The sequence below is a fragment of the Lampetra fluviatilis genome, chromosome 1 (assembly GCF_964198595.1).
Source record: "Lampetra fluviatilis chromosome 1, kcLamFluv1.1, whole genome shotgun sequence".
NCBI lineage: Eukaryota > Metazoa > Chordata > Hyperoartia > Petromyzontiformes > Petromyzontidae > Lampetra > Lampetra fluviatilis.
The window spans coordinates 17,971,224-17,992,327 of record NC_136275.1 but is presented as its reverse complement, the minus strand read 5'-3'; the positions used below and the strand labels follow the sequence as shown (position 1 = coordinate 17,992,327).

Here is a 21,104-nt window from a genome sequence, read left to right as displayed (position 1 = left end):
GACGTCACCGCCACTTAGTGGCGAATGGCGGTTGTTGTTGTTGTTGTGTGTATGTGAAGACTCAAATGAGTAGCTGGTGCGGTGTGTAAACATCGCCACTTGGGGAGACAAAGGCGGCCGGGCGTGGTACTGGCCACCCACCCCTTTGTGTGCCGTGCCGGCCTTCATCGGTGCTAGCCAACAGCACTTGCCCCAACAGTCTGTTCAGGCTATATGGGGGATCTTTGTTGTTGTGAAGGTGCAGTAGGTGTCCCGCGCAAGGTCGTGTGCGTGTGTTTTTTATATATATAGCTACACGGGGGAACGCGCGTTTGTAAGTGTGGGTGTGCCAGTTCTATCGACTCAATGAGTACCGAGTGTGACTCAATGAGTTCCTAGGGTTCAAGACATCACAGTTGGGGAGACAAAGGCGGCCGGCAAGCCACCTTGGTACGCCGTGTCACCTTTAATAGGTGCTCGCTTACAGCGCTTGCCCCAACAGTCTGTCTCTGTGTGTGCCTGTAGGATAGATAGTGAGTGTGGCCTGGCAGCGAGTAACGCTTTGCGCAACACTTGCGGCAAACAGGATGAATGATTGCATCTGAACCTGTTCTGGGCCTCCCCTAGGTCGACTCAGACTTAGGGTGTTTGTGTATGCAACTGTTTAAGAGTGTGCGCGTGATTGTTGGCACGGGTCCGTGTGCTGCGTGTATGGCCGTGTAACGCCGCGGATATATAACGCATCGCCGTACTAAGCCTTAAGGCATCTGTTTAATAGCTGTGATACATGTTTACAGAAACAGACAGCGTTGAAACGTCCTCTGTTTGTGCAACGCAGCTTGGGTAGACACATCTATAAAGTCTCAGTAGAGATGAACCCTTAGCTTTGCACTTGTTTAGCGATATTCCCTTTCCGTTCGCGTATTTTAAACACGCCTTAAAACCACGTTGCGACAGGCTTGCTCTCAAAACCTTTGTATTGTCATCGTTACACATACAAATAAGCTGTTTCCAAATCGGACGTGCGTATACGATGTGACCCGACTCAAACGGGGTGACGCGTATTTGCTTCCCAATCGACGCTCTGGATCTGGCCACATCAGGTCCGATTCCCGGCAGCGGTTTCACGACATCAGTCGCGATTGAGAGCTGAAACCGGTTCTGAAAACACCGACTCGCAAATTGAAAGTGTTATTATTGTCATACGCAGCGGTGAGTGCGCGCATGCACTGTGTGTCGTGAATTGGATGTTGCGAATAGGCTCTATTCAATTCTCTACATACGGTTATATATATACACACACGTGTATATAGGATGTGAAGAGGGCATGTGCTTAGTAATATTCTACATACGGACAAGTACATATATAGATAGAAACACGTGTATATGGGATGTGTATTATGGTTGAGACCGTGCATGTGATGTGTATTGAGCTCTTGTATGTACATTATGGGCATTGTAAGTTCAATACGTATTTACTCAGAAATTTCCCAGGGTGTATTTTTGCGTCCCATGTACACGGGATGTGTATTCATGAAGCGTGCGTTAGAGGATACGTAGTGTCCTAATGACATAACAGGTGAACGGTGTGTGTGTGTGTGTAGGACGCGTCCCCATCTCGTATTCACAATACACGTGTGTGTTGACCCTGTGTGTGTATAGAACGCGTGCCCATCTCGTGTTCACAATGCACGTGTGTGCTGACCCCGTTGGGTACATAGAACGTGTGCCCATCTCGTGTTCACAATTCATTGTAGTGATCCTTGTGTGTAAGACCACGGTCTGACCGGCCGCTATCGAGTTTCTCGCATGCACGCAAGTGCTTCCATTTGCTCCGCAGGGGAAGGTCGCGTTTAATGTAAAAATACTGCGCGCCCATGCGTGCGTGTTCGGTACGAGCGCGCGCGTGCGTTAAAGGTTTTGTGGGGAGCGTTTTTTTATTTCAGTTTCATCTATTATGTATAGCCCGGTGAGCCGTGAGGCTCTTGACGCGGGTGCTACCGCAACAAACAAAAACGGTAGCTGGAGTGGTTAGCGCACCGAGTTACGAACCAGTGCAACCTAAGTTCGATTCCTGCTCCCGGTCAACAGCAGCGACGAATATCTGAATTGGGTCTTGGTATTAAACATCAACATTGGAGGGGGTGGGGGGGTGTGAACAAAGGCAGCCTTGCGTACATGGTTCTGGCAACACCAAACCCTCGTGTGCCGTGCCGACAGTCATAGGTGCTCTTTAACTGCACTTTCCCCAAAAGTCTATGTAAGCTACACGGGGGATATTTGTCATTGGCGGCAGCCTTAGATACACAGAACCGCGATGGTCTCTTCAGCTTCGGGTCCGCACACAACACCAATGGCATGAACCTCATCCATAGTCACCACAACAAAAGCAAAAGTGTTGCTGCGTTTGGTAGCATCGCTGTTGCTGAAAAACACTGGGTGTCAAATGAAACACCCTTGGTTCTTTCGGTAAAGTCACGTAGATCGAAAAAAATATGAATAAAAAATGAAGTGAATAAAAATATCACGACGTTTCGATCACAACACACGAAACGTCGTGATATTTTTTTTTATTCCAGAAAGAATCAAAGAATACGAATTCCTGCAGTCACGACAGTTTTAAGTCAGAATTGTACACGCTGAAGAGAAAACGAAACCATCGCTATCACCATTCACAAACGTGTGTACGGATTGACGTAATACCGTGCAGTGTGTGTGTGGATATAATATTTCCTGCCACGACTAATTCAACGAGTTAAGTTGGTAATAAATAGTATCGTACTCGCTTTACAATGCTACGCAACAGTTCGCGGCTAACGTTTCGGGCCACAGTCCTGATTCAGAGCAAATGAGCACAGCGGATGTGTCCCAACGTGCTCATTTGCCTTATATACATTCAAGTCGCCCCGCCACCCTGCCCCTCTCGCACCCTCCTCCCACCTCCTCGCCTCACCTCCTCCCACCTCCTCGCCTCACCTCCTCCTTACATCATCAGCCTCTGGGCCTCTTTACTCGCGGAATAATCCCCCACCCCCCACACCCCGGAGGCCAACCTCCGTGCGTTTCCGAGCACTCGCTCGCACGAGACAGCGAACACCACGACAGCACCCACGAGGGGTGTTGAGAGAGAAGCAGGGTCCCTGCTGCTGCTGTTGTTGCTGTTGTCGCTGCTGTTGTTGTTGCTGTTGTTGTTGCTGTTGTTGTTGCTGCTGTTGTTGCTGTTGTTGCTGCTGCTGTTGTTGCTGCTGTTGTTGTTGCTGCTGCTGTTGCTGTTGTTGTTGCTGTTGTTGTTGCTGCTGTTGTTTTTGCTGCTGTTGCTGTAGCCTGTAACGACACGTGATAATGCGCCGGGCATCCCTGCCATGTTCCGTCTGCGGGATTCGCCTGGCTCAAATATTAACTGCTCGCTAAGCCCATCCAATATGCACTGCATATTTGATCTGCGTAGAATACAATTCACGACAGACGAGGAAGGGGTGCGTGTGTGGGCGTGTGTCTTTGAGCCCTGCAGTAGAGAAATAAAAACACATCCCCCCCCCACTCCCTCCACCTTCATCCAGACATAGACCGACAACAAGGCTTGTTGTCACATAAAGATCCCCCTGATACAGACTAAATATAATGTTGGGGCAAGGGCTGTTATAACGAGCACCTCCGAAAGGCCGGAACGGTCCATTAGGGAGTGGGTTGGACAGCAGCACGCCCGGCCGCCTTTGGAGACACTCATTTGAGGCCGAGTCGACTTAGGGAAGGCCCAGGACCAGTTCAGATGGTGTTGGTGGACGTGGTCGGGAATAGAACTCGGATGGCCGGGTTCGTAGCGCAAAGCGCTAACCGCCACGAACTCGTTCCCGTGCGATCCCATCTTCGGACTCACAAATCAGACCGAATCCTTTGGCAAACAGAGGCCTGTGGAATATTATTGCGTGAAGCGCATTCATTGTACATCGTAGCGTAGGAGAAAGAGTGAGAGAGTCTCAGGTAAAGTCACCTGCACGCTTGCAAGAGTTTGCGTGCACATGGCCACCTGGACTCTGCTGCACACACGGCACGCATTAGTGCAGTGCGTGTGCAGTGTGTACGTGTGCAGTCAGTACGCGTGCACTATGTATGAGTGCAGTAAGGGGCCATCCATTGTGTACGCAAACATCTGTCAAAACTTGACCCTTCCCCCCCCCCTCCCCTACCTACGTACGTACGCTTGACCGCCCCCCCCCCCCCGAATCCTATAGAACCGCCGATATTTAATCCACGCAGAAACGATAAAGGATTAATAATATTAACGTGTTTAAGCAAACAGACAGTCCTCCGCCGGCTGCATTGAAGAATTAAGTTGCGTACCTGTAAAACGTTTGTCTTGTGTCCGCTCGGTTCAAACGCCGACTGAACCCAGTCGAACAGGTGACGTGTCCTAGGGGTTTCGTCAACACGCGCAGTGTCAGGCTTGAAGCACAGCAGCGTGACAGCTGCAGTCAGGGGCACGGTGGTGGCACACGAGTGACACCTCTCCCACAGTCCCACTTCTCCCGGTAGTACTCGTTGTCTGACAGCTGAAGAAACTGAACTGTGGCTCATTTGAAGGACAATGTAGACAAATTATTATCGAGGCTTAATCTGCACCCCCCACCCCCCGTTTCCTATGCTACGTACATTGTCAGTAGACCCCCCCATACGCAAGCGTACGCATTTGGGTTAACCCCCCCTCCCCCCCTCCATGCGTACGTACTAAATGGATGGCCCCTAAGTACGCGTGCAGTACAAGGCCGTAATTATAATATATATTGGGGGACACACATCCCCCCCAATATTCAAATATGCTCAAAATGTCCCCCCCCCAATATATTGCTATAAAATAGATTTATGTTTATATGATTGTGGTTATGGTTGTACTTTATTAATCCCTAATCTCTAACATTACATACAATGAAACAAGAAATGGTAAAAAAAGAAAAAAACAGAGCAATGTAATACAATACACTCTTAGACATTATTGTTAAAAATAAATAAAAAGTCCATCCTATGTGTTAGTGAATTTTTTTTTATATTTTAGGCAGGAAATGGCAGGAAATTCATGTTAAAATTTAGATTTTTTTTTTTCTGGGAGAACGACGACCCCCAGACCCCCTGGAAGATTTGGTCCCCCCCAATGTTGACTCCATGGCTACGGCCTTGGTGCAGTATGTACGTGTGCAGTAAGTACTTGTGCAGTGTGTATGTGTGCAGTAAGTACACGTGCAGTACGGACGTGTGCAGTAATTCTGCGTGCAGCATGTACTGCACCAGTGCAGTATGTGTGCAGTACGGGTGTAAGTATTTGCTTTATGCAAGCTCGCCCGCAAATGTCTTTAAATACACGTTGAATGCATGAATGTTTTAAATAAAGAACCATTTAATACGCTATGAAATCAAAATGTACTTCACGTCGCTAGATCGTTATCTATATATAATGTTATAATTGCTTCTGCTGCTGTCATATGTACGTATATATAAATATAAAATACAAACACCGGCTATAGAGCTTATCTCAGATAGTCAACGGTAGTCGATAAAGTTTGCTGCCTGCGTCTCCTAAAACCCCGTCCATGTTCAATCCACTGCTAGACGAGAGGCTCCCCCACGGCTTCCCAGGTCGTTCGGAGTAGATTTCACCACTTGTGTGTCACCGCACCATACTTCGCCACGCGGGCCCGCGCGCGCGCTGGCACGTGCGCATCGCTGTGAGACCTCGCGATCAGTATAATGCTAGAGGAGGAAAGGGGGTTGGGGGGGGGGGGAGACTGGCGCGGGGCCTGGCAAGATCTCACGATTGGTTGGCGAAACATCCCGAGGTGAAATCACCACGGATGGCGAAGAACCGTCTTCTGTAGGCGAAGCATCTTTCCTCACTCGCAATTGTTTTGATGTCCTGGGCGCGTTACCATCTTTATCAAACGGTCGAAACTAAACCCACAACCTCCCATTATTACAGGTGATAGATTATTGCATACTTCCTCGGATTTTTTTTTATGTTTAGTGTGTTTTGGCTTTCCACCCGCACATCCGATTATCACGGTTGGCTACGTACGGTGCGAAATAAATTCAACATACGTACGGTGATCAATTTAGAAACACCGCGCTTAGTGGTACAGAGAGTAAGCAACGTGTATTAAATGTTAGTATCTTCCAAAGCAAACCTCCGTTCTTATGTATTCTTCACCAATAATGTTTCACAGCAACGAGACCTAAACAATATAACGGATAATATTGGTTTGGATAGACAATGTCGAGTGAATAAAGCGTAGTTTATTTATATGTGGAGTCACGGAATTGAGTTATGCAAAACATTACACGTTTTATTTATAAACACTATATTCGGAGGAGCTGCCGTGATGTAGTGGTGAGCGCGCTGGACTGGCAATCCAAAGGTTGCCGTTTCAATTCCATCTTCAACTGCGACAGTAGGAATAATAAAATTACTAAAAACACAACACCGTAAAAAAACACTGAGGCCTTAAAAATGAAAAAAAATACAATGATAATGAGTGGAAATTTTGGTCAATGGCCCTCCTTTGTTGCACATACAATCCGAAATAATAGGCGAGTTCTTCAGCAGAGACCCTTCAACCATGCATCAGCAGCAGCAGCAGCAGCGAGCGAATAACACTGGTCAACACACTTTTCCTGGCATAAGGTATTCCAACGGTTTTAAGGTAATGTTGGGGTTGTGATTCCAAACCTGGCATCGGTTTTTGTCTATCACATCAGGTTTTTGAGAACTCAAATATTGCATTTTCAATAAAAACTGCAGGAGAAAATATTAAATAAATGTAGATATCTACATAAAATGATATTATAAACACACTATCCTAAAAATACAGCACCATATTTTAACACTAAAGCAGTCACTGACTCGCAACAAATTGCAATCATAAGTGACAGAGATAATTTCGGGTAAAATCAATGAAAATGGGGTATGCCGATAGCATAAAAATGAGATGTGATACAGCAAATCTGAGATCAGATGTGGAATCGGCACCCTGATATTAGTCTAAAACAGCTGCAAAAGTCCAGGCCAGAAATGTTTTTGTTGTTGTTGTTGACCAGTAAAATCAATGGCAGATTCATCCAGCACGTGCGTAATCGCCGAGCCACGCGGTCGCGTCCTCGCTGGCTGCGTGTAGCTCACTCGGTAGCCATCCGGTGAACCTAATTAGAGGGCGATCATTAACGATACGCCACGTTGCATGTTTTTTTTTTTAACAGAGCCACAACTGCAAGTCTGGAGATCGTCAGGAAGGCACCAACGGTGAAGGTTGGCCGCACATCAGTCTTGCTCCGTGTCGGGAACCTGTCCAGCAGAGCCCATCGACGACGTGACAGTGTTGGAGCCTGCACGTGGACAGACTTTGACCGTACGATCCGCAATAATGAACTGGCTAGGAGCTGATTCAACCCTCCATTCCTGCATGCGGTCTCTGCCAAGCAGTCCTGGCCGTGGCAGTGGGTGTCGTGATTACGAGAACCGTGCGGTAACCGGTGGACGTCGGGGATATTCGGTGTAGCTGTGACGGGTTCTGATGGTCGGCGTTGGTTTTCACCGGTGGCTTTTTTTGCTCGTGACAACTTTCCCGTCGGGACCGAGGGGAGCGGCAGCTGCGAAAACTCGGTCGCGTGATCGACAAGAGAAGAGACGTTTGCGGGACAAGGGAAGAATTTTGCGATATTCGCCGACATCACGTGGAGCGACGCTTCTACAGCCCCGTAGACTTTTATATTTATTTTGACTCGGTAGTTTTTCTCAAAACACATGACTCTGGGCAGCACTTCAAAGCGACCGAAAATTAGAAACAGATTTTCCGGACGAGTTGCCACGTGATGCCGCTACGCGCTCCGTGCTCTCGGTCCGTGCGCTGTGCTGTGCCGTGCGTGTGTGCGTGGTGTAAACTACGCACGACCTTCCAGCGGTATCATCGCCGCGTTACGTGCGATGCGCCCAAGTGCGCTCCATTGACATAGGCACGGCTGAAATTTTACAACGCGTGAGATGAGTTTTTGTTTGTAAAACATATTTTTATATATATAAAAACTATCCGCAAATGTTAATTTTGATAATAAAAACAAAATATTGGCCGTCTAGAGACGGAGTAAACCCCCCTCCCCCCTCAATTTTGTAGTCATAATTAATAATCGTAATAACCAACGCATGGATGTCACATGAGTCGCACGTACATACGGAAGAATGAATTGTATTAATGTCAGCTCCTTCGTGAATTCACGGACGGGATGAGGACCTCCCTCGTGACGGTTTGCGCTCGGGGGTAATTACGCGAGCGTATGAACGCACGGGGTTCCTGGCGTGGCAAGCACTCCGCCCCAGTTGCTGATGTGTGCACAGAGCACCCGGCGCTTAATTTTTTTAAGGCTGTGTAAAATTAGAACAGGTTCAGATAGCACGAGCCACTGATGTTAACCGTGGCCGGGATTCAAACCTAGATGATCGGGTTCACAGTGCGGCGTGCTCACCACCGTGCGTGTAGTAACTACACGCGCATATACAGTATACGTATACTGCATAGTAATAGTAATTCTCTCTCGCAGCGACTGACGGAGCGCGTTGCAGCGACGCGTTAAGTTGGCTCTAGCAACTACCCGAGCCCTGCGGCCCTCCATATATAGATATGTTTGTACGGCACTATATAGCGTGTAGGCAAGAGGCGGGTGGTATGCAGCAGGAGACAAATGCCAGCTGACACGATTTAAAGAGAGCGCGTATCTTTATTAATGCATCGATTCGTATATGGTGCAGTCTGTGAGTACATCGACAGGATGTTGCTTCATCTGCAGCAGCAGTAGTAGCTATGTACATCGTAACCTAAGTGACGGGACGCCGCTTCACAACAAACAAACCAAAATGAATCGGCGAGTTCCCGTAACAAAATCAAATCGCGGCGGCACTTAAAAGGAATCAATAAGTTACATGCAAAACATCGTAATGCGCAAAGTGTTGACATTTGCCCCCCCCCCCCCTCCTCGTTCAATCTCAACAATTGTTCTCTATGTACATTCTTGTATTTTACAAAAACGATGCGAGTACACGCCGATTAAGTTAGAAATTCCATGTACAACCCAAAAAAGGCACTGCTGGATCATTGTACAAATGAGGCTCCATGCGTCTTTGACACGAGTTCCGCGTAGCCCGCGTGTCTGTGTGTGTGTGTGCTCCAACAGTCTGTTAAAACACCTTCACGTGGGATCTTTGCCTTTGAGCAGGGGCGGTTTCTTCATTAGGGCGATTGGGCGACGCACCACCAATGTCATTCAACCACAGAGTCACGCTAGCCGTCACTGTGCCTCTGGATATAGTCCAATCAGCGTCATGTCACGTTCTGTGGTGTACCGCCTCTTTTTGGGCGATTTCACTCCGGCTGAGAATCGCCCCGAGTGGCCCCATAGACTTACATTCAAAGATGTTTTTTTTCGAACGGCGGGCGCTCCAATGCATTCTCTATGGCTTCCGGGAGGGCTTGCACTAACGTGCTTACGTCATCATACGTGCTAACGTCATCATACGTAAGCACGTTTCATCCAACAATATAATTTATCGCCACCTAGTGGAATCTTTAATAAAATAAACTTGAGTGGTTTCTTTTAATAGTGAGTATAGAAACAAACAAGATGTATTGTAAGAGTCACTTTATTTTTCATTAATATTAAAGAAGTGAAGTTGCCTTTACATGCTTAAGCTGTTAATTTATCCATTGCATGGGTGGACCTTATCCTTGTCAATCATCCAGACATTTGCCCCCCCCTGAGAGATTTTGCAGGAGCCGCCACTGCCTTTGAGTACGTATGTGCGTGTGAGCTAGGAGCAGCAACAGGCGGTCCATGTGGTGATGATGACGCTGCCTCTGCCAGTTACCTCAGTCAGTCATCCCATAACATCTGGGTCTGGTCTGTGACCCTCTGCCTCTTGACACACTTGACCCCCCCAACATGCACCTAGCCTAGTGCGGCGAGCACAGAGGTGACGTCGCCAACGTACTTAACGGCGAGTCGTATCTACGTGCAGGAGTGGGCTCGTTGTAGAACATCCCTTCCCTGAGGCTAGCAACGCTAACAACCAAGACGGACTCATTAATCCACTCGCTCGCTAATTATAAACGGGAAAGTCCTGTCCTCAAAGTGAGCACCCTTCCTCTTGAATAAGAACGACGCAGTGGTTGTTCATCTGCCGCGTGGGACAATTGTGGGGGGTTCATGCGGGGGGGGGGGGGCGCGGGGAGGGGCGCGGGGGGGCTCTCGGGATAGGAGAGTTCACCACGCGAGCACCGCGGGTGCTAACACACAGCTCGATGCTGCACACAGCCTCGTGCGCACGCACGCGTGCGTTAAAACACTGCGTTAGAACACCGTGTTGGTTAAGTTAGTACACTGCCGAAGTGGCGCCACCTACATTCGGCTGCGCTAGCGCCAGCAGTGACGGTGGACTGTGCCTGAACGCGGTGGGACCTCCGCTCTGCTCCTGTTGCTGCTGTTGATGCTGCTGGTGCTGCTGGTGCTGCAGGTACCAGGGCGGCACGGGTGAGTAGGGGTGCTGCGGGAGGTGGTGCGGGGCTTGCAGCGCGGCCGATGGGACCCCTAGACCCCCAGCGGGGCTCAGAGGTGACTCCCAGGGCGCTGGCACTCCGTGCAGGTGTGGGGCGGCAGAGCTGAGCTGCTGGTGTTGCCGACCCGGAGATGCAGGGGAGTTGCAGGCCATCGGGTCGCTGCTGCTCGGGCTGGCTTGTGCAGGCGCCACCTCGCCGTTCTTGCCCAGCTTCTTGAACTTGGAGCGCCGGTTCTGGAACCAGATCTTCACCTGTTGCGAGGATGGGATGAATTGGGGGGTGAGGAGAGTGAGATATGAGGATGTTGATGATGATAATGCTTTGTAAATTCTACATAGTCGTCATTCGTGCCATGATGCATACATCACCATCATCAATACATGTCATTATTTTCGTCCAAACAACAATCATCATCATCCATATATCCATCACCATCTATACATCCATCATATATCCATCGCCATCCATATACACGATACATCATCACCACTTCAATTATTATCATCATCAAGCAAACGTCCATCATCGTCATCATCATCATCCATACAACCATTCAACGACCAACACCTTTCATTCATCATGCACAATGCAACATGTACAACACAACGGAGACGCATGCTAGAAGACGAAACAAAGTATGTGTTGAATATAAAAGTTGTGTATCATGTAGGCCTACTGCAAAACTAAGTAACATAAACGAGTACCCAAGTAATATATATATGTAGACGGCTATTGCACTAAATGATGTACTGTCTGTGTACAATTTGTATTCATCTTGCATTAAGATAAATGGAAAGAAACTCAATACCTGCGCCATTAACACAATCCTATAACAAAAATTATTTACTAAGCTGACGTTTTGGGGAATGCCCCTTCTGCAGAGCAAATAGGGGCAAGAAGGACTGCGTTTTATATCTGGTGTTGGATTACTTTCCATATTATTTGGGGCCTTGTGAATACTCCTGATACGTTATGCTATGCTGTACATTATCTTGCAGGGTTAATGATGATGTGAGATTTTTTTTTTACTTGCACAGTATTTGTACAGCACTGCATGACGAGTCTCCATTGTAAAATTTTCAACAAGTAAATAATTAGTGCAATGAGAGTTTACTGGTCTTTGCTATGGATGGGTTAATAGAGCAGTGCCCTAACCTCACCCACCCCCGAATGTGGTTGCTTGTACGAAATTATAATTATGCTTGGATACAAAAAAATACATTTCAGCACTGTAATAAATACAGCATTGTATACTGTATCTAATGAGCGGGGTTTTAAATGTTGCATTTCCGAGATGATATTCCCGCGTACACACAGTACTTGTACAGCACTGCATGGCGAGTCTTCTTTGGCGCGAGTGCGTTCATTATGCACGTGCGAGTACATTTCAACATTCCAATTCGTGTGCTCTTGGCGACATTCATATATCTCGACGGGAAACTCGATTGCGTGTCCTCTGGAGTACATCTAAATATGCACGCATAACGCGTTGCTGTCGAGTGTGGAACGATCCCACCATAAATAAATAAAACGGCGCGAAGAGAAATTCATTCAGCGGTGGATTTGACAAAGGGTTGAAGAAATTGCAACTCCTATACTGTAAATGTGTGTCATAAATGTGTGTTATAAAGGCGTGGTGTTGGCTTCCCACCCCCTCGTGCGCCGTTCCGGCCTTTATCAGGTGCTCGCTCACAGCACTTGCCCCAACCGACTTCGTGTGATAGTTGTGTTATTGGTATATATATATAAATTTTGTCCTGAATGTGCAAATACGCGCCATATTTTGTATTCACAATTATTGTTTTTGCAGTCTGAAAGTACATTGACATTTTTTAAATACAAATGCACGTTGCAATGTGATACATTTTTCGTCGTTAAATATGCATTTATGTAGATCAATGAAATAGTGACCAATGTATAATCTGGTTAAATTATGTACGTTCATATATATGTATAAATGCACACATATACACAAAATTAAATCGTATATTATCTTAAAATTACATATCGTATATTTAGAGTTAATTGCGCTGTTATCCACAACATAGAAATATAATATTGAAATACACATTTTTATTGCAATTATTACGCGTGCGTGTAAGTAGTAAGCCTCGCCTGTCCGACAAGTGACGAGTCACGAAAGCACAAACGTGTGAATAAATTACTCCGTGTATTCCAGCGCGGTCCAATTTAAACCGCAAACATCGCGTAATATAATTACGGCGATCTTAATTCAGCACAAGTCTCAACACAGGTGGCATGCCCCGCAAATAAACACGGCTGGAAACTGCAGACGGCTATGCGCAATGTTGCCTACAGCACGCGGTCAGCTATTTACACCCACCACACACAAAGACCAAGCAGACTGCTGGGGCAAGGCACACACGAGGGGGTGGGTTGGCCAGCATCACATCCGTGCCGCCTTTGCCTCCACACTGCGCAATGTTTTTGACACACCGCACCAGGTACTTGTCTGATGCTGAGTCGGACTAGGGGAGGCCCAGGACCGGTTGAGATAATCGTCACTGGGTGTTGGTGGACGTGAACGGGAAGTGAATTCGCGAACTCGTCGGGTTCGCAGCGTGGCGCGCTAAGCGCTGCACCACCGCTCCCCCACAACGACGGACAAACAAAGACATACACACAAGCGCGCATATACGGTACATACACACACACAGCCAAACGTGCACACGGCTAAATCTTAATTTTAAGTCACAACCGTGAGTTTCCTGACTCGTGAAACCCGCGTTCGCGTTGCGCACGAATTGGCCATAAAAGTTCGGCAAAATAACACTTTGAGAGCTGCATCCTCCAATTTGCCCCTGGCAGGCAGCCCGTCTGCTGCTGCTGCAGTAACGCACGCGGCGAGGCGGGGACCAGGGGCTGAGCAAACGCCGGGAACGAGTAGGAGCAAAAAAAACAGGTTTCCGAAGGTAACACTGTCGCGGTGCTGGTGATGATAATCATAACAAAACTAATCCGTTTTAATATCGGTACCCGAATGTGCTTGTGTAAGTTGTAAATCAGCACAAGTGGTTGGCCCAGGATTTATCTCCGCAAGTATAAGTGTCTAAAGCGTCTCTCTCCTCGCACGCAAAGCAATGAATGGGGCGCTCGTAAATCGTTGGCGGTCCTGGGTAAAATGAGTGGAAATTCCACATTCTCGCGGCGGCGGAGAAGTGGGGGGGGGGGGGATTGCTATTTATTTAATATTCCAAATGTTGAGTTTATTTTCTAGACAGTACGGTAAACTCCACCCGCGGCGTCAATGGCGCTATAGGATGGTGGTGTGTTGGAGTTGCGACGACCGGCAGGACCGGGTATTAAACTCGTACGAAGCGTATCGACTGTGTGATAGTAATGGGCGCGCGTCCCTGACTACACGGCGAAGCTTCCACGGAAACCGCGACACGAAAACCAAACGCGGCCGAGAAGAGACGCCCGCGATACGTAACAATGCAACGCGATACGTAACAATGCAACGCGGTACGTAACAATGCAACGCGCTTTAAAATATTCTACGCACACGTAAACGTATTAACCAACACGCAAACAAATCAACACACAAACATACAAAGCAACACACAAACACATACACCAACACGAAACATAACAAACACAAACACCAACACGAAAACACATACACCAACACATAAACCGACACACTAACACATACACCAATACGAAACATAACAAACACAGACATATAAATCAGCACACAAACATACAAAGCAACACACAAACACATACACCAACACGAAACATAACAAACACAAACACCAACACGAAAACACATACACCAACACATAAACCGACACACTAACACATAAACCGACACACTAACACATACACCAATACGAAACATAACAAACACAAACATATAAATCAACACACAAACATACAAAGCAACACACAAACACATACACCAACACGAAAACACATAAACCGACACACTAACACATACACCGACACGCAAACACATACACCAGCACGTAAACCGACACACAAACATAGAAACCGACACGCAGTCGACCCAGGACACAGCCTCGCATTTAAACACACAAACGACACATTGTAGGCGTGATTCCTTACGAAGCGACATCACCACCATTGCCATTAACCAATCATCAAACCACCGCTGGATCGATCGTACTTCCCGAAATCCGTCTCCATCGAAAAGCGTCGTATCGGCGAATGTATCCATCGTGTATGATGATGATCGCCGACAATGATGATAATGACGACGTCGGTTTATATATGTGTATATTTAAACATGTGTGCATTTGTTCATAAATCAACCCCCCTCCTCCCTGTAAATGCAACAGCTGCCAAGGGGTTCATCGAGACGCCCAGCGAGGATCGATTGAGTCAAACAGCCTCGGTGAGCTTTGCCGCCTTCAGCCTCGCTTCTCCACTCCCTCCACCACGCGCGACTACCGGGGCCACGGCGCATTTCACAGCGAGTCTCGAGACGCGAGCCACTCAAACTAGCCACTAGGTGGCAGGGCCTGGATTCGACTATTTGCATCAATCTGTGCGGAGCTTCGGGTGTTACTGCCCTCCCCTGTGGTGTACCGTGATGGGTGTACTCCCCCCCCGCCCCCCGCGTACACTCCTCCAGTTTCGTCCCGCATGAAGCAAGGCAGCTCATTGCTGGCAATTGCCAAACATCGCGTGAAATATAAAGCCCTCTTTTAAAAAAGGTCTTGGTACGACTCAATTACTATTTTTATGAATACATTAATAAATAGCATCGGTGATGTTATCTGTATGTATAATATGCGTTCGTCGCTAGACGGCCAATATGCGTTTGTCGCTTCTAGTAGTATGTTCTTTAACTTGTATTATTGTCCAAAGTAATTCTATTATCACGTACACAAATAGCTATTTGGACATAAGCGCTCACGACGTATATATATACGCGTGCAACGTTATGAATACACGCACAGAGAAGCATAGGATGTGGCACATTTGTGAGTGTCAGAGAGATACAATGCCGTTGATGAAGACTCACGATACAGATTTGTGTTCTTAGGCTTCAGCGTCAATTCCCGAGACTGGGAGTGCCGTGTTATACAACGCAGCGGTCGTGAATTTATTTTGAGTGCTTGGATGTTATCGTTTGCGATAGTCAGCTCGCTTCTGAAAGAGAGCTATAGTGGCGAATTGCACGATGATGCTGGATGCAATTACCAGCGAAACGTCGCACTCGTAAATTGTAAATGTTGTGGTTTCACTCTTCAACACACCGATTGGCTAAACTAGTGAACTATTAGTCTTTTGTCAACGTGACACTTTTTGCTGATTGGCCGTGTCGGGTGGTGGAGGCTTACGACACATTTATAAATAACGCGATCTAACCCAAAAACGTTTATTATGAATAATATTGGTCGCGAAAGCCTACGTGTTAAACATAGCTATAGTATAGCTCAGTCGTGGGCCTTACCTGGTAAAATAAAATACAAATTGTAGTGTCGTTGATTCGCGGCTTAACCTGCTCGCCCAAAAATAACTCTAACCCCGACCACCACCCATATGTTACTGGACTTTTACTAATTTCACAAAATTATTGCTAACTCTCAAGAAAACAAAACAATAAATGAAGAGGAAGAAAATTAAACATATTCGCAAAAAAAATCTCATGAGAGTTATTTTTTTCATCAACACATTCGTCAATAATACTGTGGCATTAAAAGAAAACATAACTAGCGGCGTTTCAGGCATAGGCCCTTCTTCAGGAGCACATACATTCCCATAAGATCAAGCTGTGGTTAAAATATCTGGCTCACTGTTGTTGTGTTTTTACTTATCGGTCGACGATTATCTGAATCGGTCCTGGGCCTCCCATAGGTGGACTAATAACCCGTCATCAGTGCCATCGTCCCCTGAGCTTCTTTCACTCGGAATGAGCCCTCGCTCAACTCTGAGTGACATAAATTTAACTGACGGATCGACCGTGACGAATATACACACTCGCAAAGGCGTACAGCAGCGAGGCGTCTTGCCAAACAAGAGTACTGTTATCCATAAGCAACGCACACGTTACAAACCAATTATTTAATTTATCAGCCTGTTAGCTTTCCAGATCCAACATCATCAAGAGGAATGTGTACCAGGGAGCAAACTGTACACCGGTTTAGGAAAATCACGGGGGTTCTCATCGGCAGACTCACACTCGTTCAACAAATAAACGCCGCCGGAGTTAGCGGATGTTATTGGCAAGAACTCTCCATATTTTTATACACACACAGCGGGAGCATCCCGCTTCAAGCATGCAGAAGCGGCAACGCACGGAACGTCGCGGCGCGTAATTGGGGTGCGGGAGGAGTGGTGTTTGGTTGGGTGGTGGCGATGAAACGTTGACATCTTCCCTTCACTCCACCGCGCAGGCAGAAACATAAAGGGGAGAGTCGAACACCTCACTCGTACCGCACCTGAGTCTGCGTGAGTCCCATGGAGGCAGCGAGTTCGGCGCGTTCGGGCAACGCCAGGTACTGCGTCTGCTGGAAGCGACGCTGCAGCGCGGCGAGCTGGAAGCTCGAGTAGATGGTGCGCGGCTTGCGGATCTTCTTTGGTTTCCCGTTCACCATGCGCACTCCACTCTGCCTCGACTCCTCCTCCTCGTCGTCTTTGTCCGCTGCTGTGCCGAAGGCCATGGCACATCACGCGGGATATGTGAGTTCGAGACCGTGTGTGGGCGCGAGTGTGTGTGTGCGTGGCCAACGCCAGTGATGATTATTATCGGACCCGGTCCTGGACATTCCCTAGGTTGACTTAGTCTCAAATGGGTACCTGGTGCGGTGTGTTAACATCGCCACTCGGGAGACAGAGGCGGTCGGGCGTCGTGCTGGCCACCTATCCTCTCGTGTGCCGTTCCGGCCTTTCATAGAACTTGCCCCAAAAGTATGTTGAGGCTATACGGGGGGTCTTTGTATTCTGAGCGTACAATGCGGTGGTGATTAGAGAGATGGCGCGTGCGATTATACTCTTGTTGTTGTTGTTTAGCGTCTTGAAATAAAAAAAATATATTCTGTGCAACCTCTCTCGATTCTAATAATACGTATTCACTATTTTTTACCGCATCTTCTAAAGTTCTTATTTGTTGCTATCCGCATAGCGTTGTGGGCCTTTGAGCTTGCCCTGCAGCAAATGTATGTTAAGTTTGAATGTGCGCGTACCTCCGCGACTTTAAACCACGTTGTTTCGTGGTGAGTTTAATCGTTGCAAATAGGGATTTATAAACACAGTCCGGGTTTCCTGAAGGAGGCCAGTCGACCAAAACGTCGAGATGCAGATTTTCTCTGAGCGGCAGTAAATAAACCTGCTCACTGAAGCGGAGAATGTGCACATATATAGTCGAACATATACTGCGTGTAATAGACCACACGGGTGTCCACTTAAACAAAAATAAACAAACCAGCATCCCACGCATAGTCATATAAACTGTTGGTGACAGTTAAGTTAGCAAGCACCTATCAAGGCCGGTACGGCGCACAAGCAGTTGGTATTATTCCCACAACAGCACACCGTACCAGTTAATTATTTAAAGCTGAGTCGACCTAGGGGAGGCTCAGGACCGCTTCAGATATCACTCGCCAGTGATGTTAACCGTGGCCGGGAATTGAACTCATGTCGCCAGGTTCGAGGCGCAGCGTCCGATCCACTGCGCCGCCACTCTCTGCATACGGTGCATCTTGCTCGCGCGAACCGCACTTGTCCCAACAGATCGATGTCGCCTTTACGGGTGATATTTGTCTTTGTGCACACACATGTACGCAAAGTCCCTCATTCAGCAGTGGATCGATCATGTCTGACGACGATGATACACACAACATACTGTTGGGACAAGTGCAGTCAGCGAGAACACGCGTGCGGGCACACACACCATGACGTAAGCCGAAACACATTTGTCGGAGATGGATGTTAAAAGTTCAGGTAGCTCTTCAAGTTTAGGAAGCTATTGCGGCTACTGACGTGGGTCTCGCTTTGCGACGAGATGCAGCGTCTCGGCTGAACGCGTGAGTTTGGCGAATTGTGGACAACACCTTGGAATGTTCGGTGGCACAGATGACAACGGGTGCGATCGTTTCAAAGATAAACAACCTCCGTATAGACTGTTGGATCAAGTGCCGTTAGCGAGTAGCAACCTATAATGTACCAAGGCCGGCATGGTATACACGAGGGTGTGGCTGGCCAGCACCACGCCCGAACGCCTTTATCTCCCCAGTGGCGACGTTTTAGTTGTCCTTCCTCCGATTGGCATGGTTGGCTACGTACGGTGCGAAAGAAGTGCAACATACATATATCGCACTAGCTACTCATTTGAGGCTGAGTCGACCTAGAGGAGGCCCAAGACCGGTTCAGATAATCGTCACTGTTGCTGGCCGTGAGCAGGAATCGAACTCGGGAGGCTGGGTTCGTAGCGCAGCGCGATATCCCCCCCGCCCCCACACAAACAAGGTACACGTACACACAGATGCATCGGAATACACAAAGAAGCACGCATTTAAACATGCGGACTCACACAAGCAGACACGACGACAGACAGAGAAACACATACAGATGGGCATACAACAGACGCAGGCGTCTAGACACACGCGCCGGTAGTATACGACACAGAACGATGCAAATACAAATACCCCCCCCCCCATATAAAGATTTAACAGACCGTTGGGGAAAGTGCTATGAGTGGATATGCACGACCAGCATCATCATCACGCGCCCGGCCGTATTTGTATACCCTAGTCGCACCAGGTACTCAATTAAGGCTGAGCCGACTTAGAGGAGGCCCAAGGACAGCTACCCCTCCCCGCCCCACTACACACACACACAGTGACTGACTGACTCACAGCCCACACACACACGCGCGCACCTTCATCATCCTCGCTGGTCTTCCCAGCCGCGTCGTGCGTGAAGCCCTCGTAGGCGTTGCCCCCTCCCACGGCCGCTCCTCCCGCGGCACCGTAGCCGCGCTGTCCCGGGAACGCCTTGACAGCGCCGTACCCCGCGTGAAGGGCATCCGCGCCGCGCCCCAGCTGGTGGTACGCGTAGGGGCTCAGCGGGGTCTGGTTGTAGGCGGCCGGCGGGCAGTAGGGTCCGTACGCCTGGTAGGCGCTCGACGGAGACGGGTGGTAGTAGCAGCCGGAGTCGGTGGAAGACGACTCGGGCAGCGTGGGCGACGATTGCGCCTGCGGGTGATGATGATGGTGATGGCTGTGGTGCTGCGGGTGATGATGATGATGAGGGTGCTGCTGCTGCTGAAGGTGTTGTTGGTGGTGGTGGTGGTTCAGTCCGTACAGGTCGGCGTCCCTCTTCATGAAGTCCGGCCGCGGGTCGGCTGAACTGCACTCGAACACCTCGGTCATTGTGACGACGGCTGGCTTCGCGTGACAGACCGACGGCACAGACTTCGCAGGCAGGCGCGCCTGTGTCCGTCTCGGTGTCTGTGCGCGCACGCGCGCGCGTGTGTCAATGGAAGAGCGAGCCTCGTGTAAAACAGCGGGGCTGGGCTGTGTCGTATGCTTCCCGCTCGCTGCTCGGCACGAGAGGGGCCCCGTGGCTCGGACACAGGGGTCTGGGTCGGGGTGTTCGCGCGGCGCGGCCCCTTTTATCGGGGGCAGAGCAGAGCGGAGCGCCTCCTCATTGGCCAAGGCGGCGGCGGCGGCGGTGGTGGTGGCGGCGGCACGGCGGCGGCCCCGAGGCTGTGCGCGCTCCCATTACCACACAAAGACAAAGGTCCCCCGTGCCGCCTTAACAGACCGGTGGGGCAAGTGCTGTGAGAGAGCAGCTATGAAAGGGGTTAGGGGGTGGGGCGGACACGAGGCGGGTGGGTGGCTAGCACCACGCCCGGCCGCTTTTGTTTCCAAAAGTTATAATGTGTTTTTTTTGCACACCACATTCGGTACTAATTTGAGGCTCAGTCGATCTAGGCGAGAACCACCCAAGACCGGTTTAGATCATTGTCACTGGTTGTGGCCATGAGAGGAACTCGAACGGCCGTGTTCGTGACGCAGCGCTGCACGGCCGCTCCCCACACACATGTTCGCATGTACAAATAAAATACAACAGTTTTTTCCCTCTTGCCTTAAACAGAACCGTTGGGGCAAGTGTTGTTAGCGAGCACATTTGAAGGCCAACACGGCACACGAGGGGGTGGGTGGTTAGCACCATGCCCGGCCGTCTTTGTATCCCCAGTGCTATTTTTTTTTAACCAGATACTCATTTAAGATTGAGTCGATATTGGCCCTGAGCCGGAATCGAACTCAGGTCGCCGGGTTCGCTGAGCAGCGCGCTAACCACTACTCTCCCGCACCCCATACATACTACACATATACATACTACACTTATGCAAACTGTATATACACGCACACACAAAGGCACACGCATACAGTGCGTACATATATGTAAATAACTACACAATACACACATACACATACGCATACACACACATATATGTACACGTTTGTGACTCAAAAGAAAACGTGTGTGTGTTGAGCGTGTGATTGTGTGTACGAGGCAGTGTGTGTGTGTTTGGGTCAG

At 48.7% G+C, this 21,104-nt stretch overlaps 1 protein-coding gene across 1 annotated transcript; it reads right to left on the bottom strand.

Moving 5' to 3' along the window:
- Positions 1–10,262: 10,262 nt before the first annotated feature.
- On the bottom strand, positions 10,263–20,125 carry LOC144936162 (homeobox protein DLX-5-like). Its single transcript, XM_078863125.1, has 3 exons — positions 19,438–20,125; positions 17,000–17,202; positions 10,263–10,816 (listed from the first exon to the last, which is right to left on the bottom strand). The coding sequence occupies exons 1-3, from the start codon at positions 19,928–19,930 to the stop codon at positions 10,382–10,384; spliced, it is 1,131 nt and encodes a 376-aa protein (XP_078719251.1). The 5' UTR covers positions 19,931–20,125; the 3' UTR covers positions 10,263–10,381.
- Positions 20,126–21,104: the final 979 nt, after the last annotated feature.

What these genes read in the sequence shown, in the direction of transcription:
- LOC144936162 (XM_078863125.1), bottom strand. Translation starts at nt 19,930, where the DNA reads ATGACCGAGGTGTTCGAGTGCAGTTCAGCCGACCCGCGGCCGGACTTC. An exon ending in GACCAGCGAGGATGATGAAG is followed by an intron (nt 17,203 to 19,437) that starts GTGCGCGCGTGT and finishes TCGGCACAGCAG; the next exon opens with CGGACAAAGACGACGAGGAG. An exon ending in TGGGACTCACGCAGACTCAG is followed by an intron (nt 10,817 to 16,999) that starts GTGCGGTACGAG and finishes TCCTCGCAACAG; the next exon opens with GTGAAGATCTGGTTCCAGAA.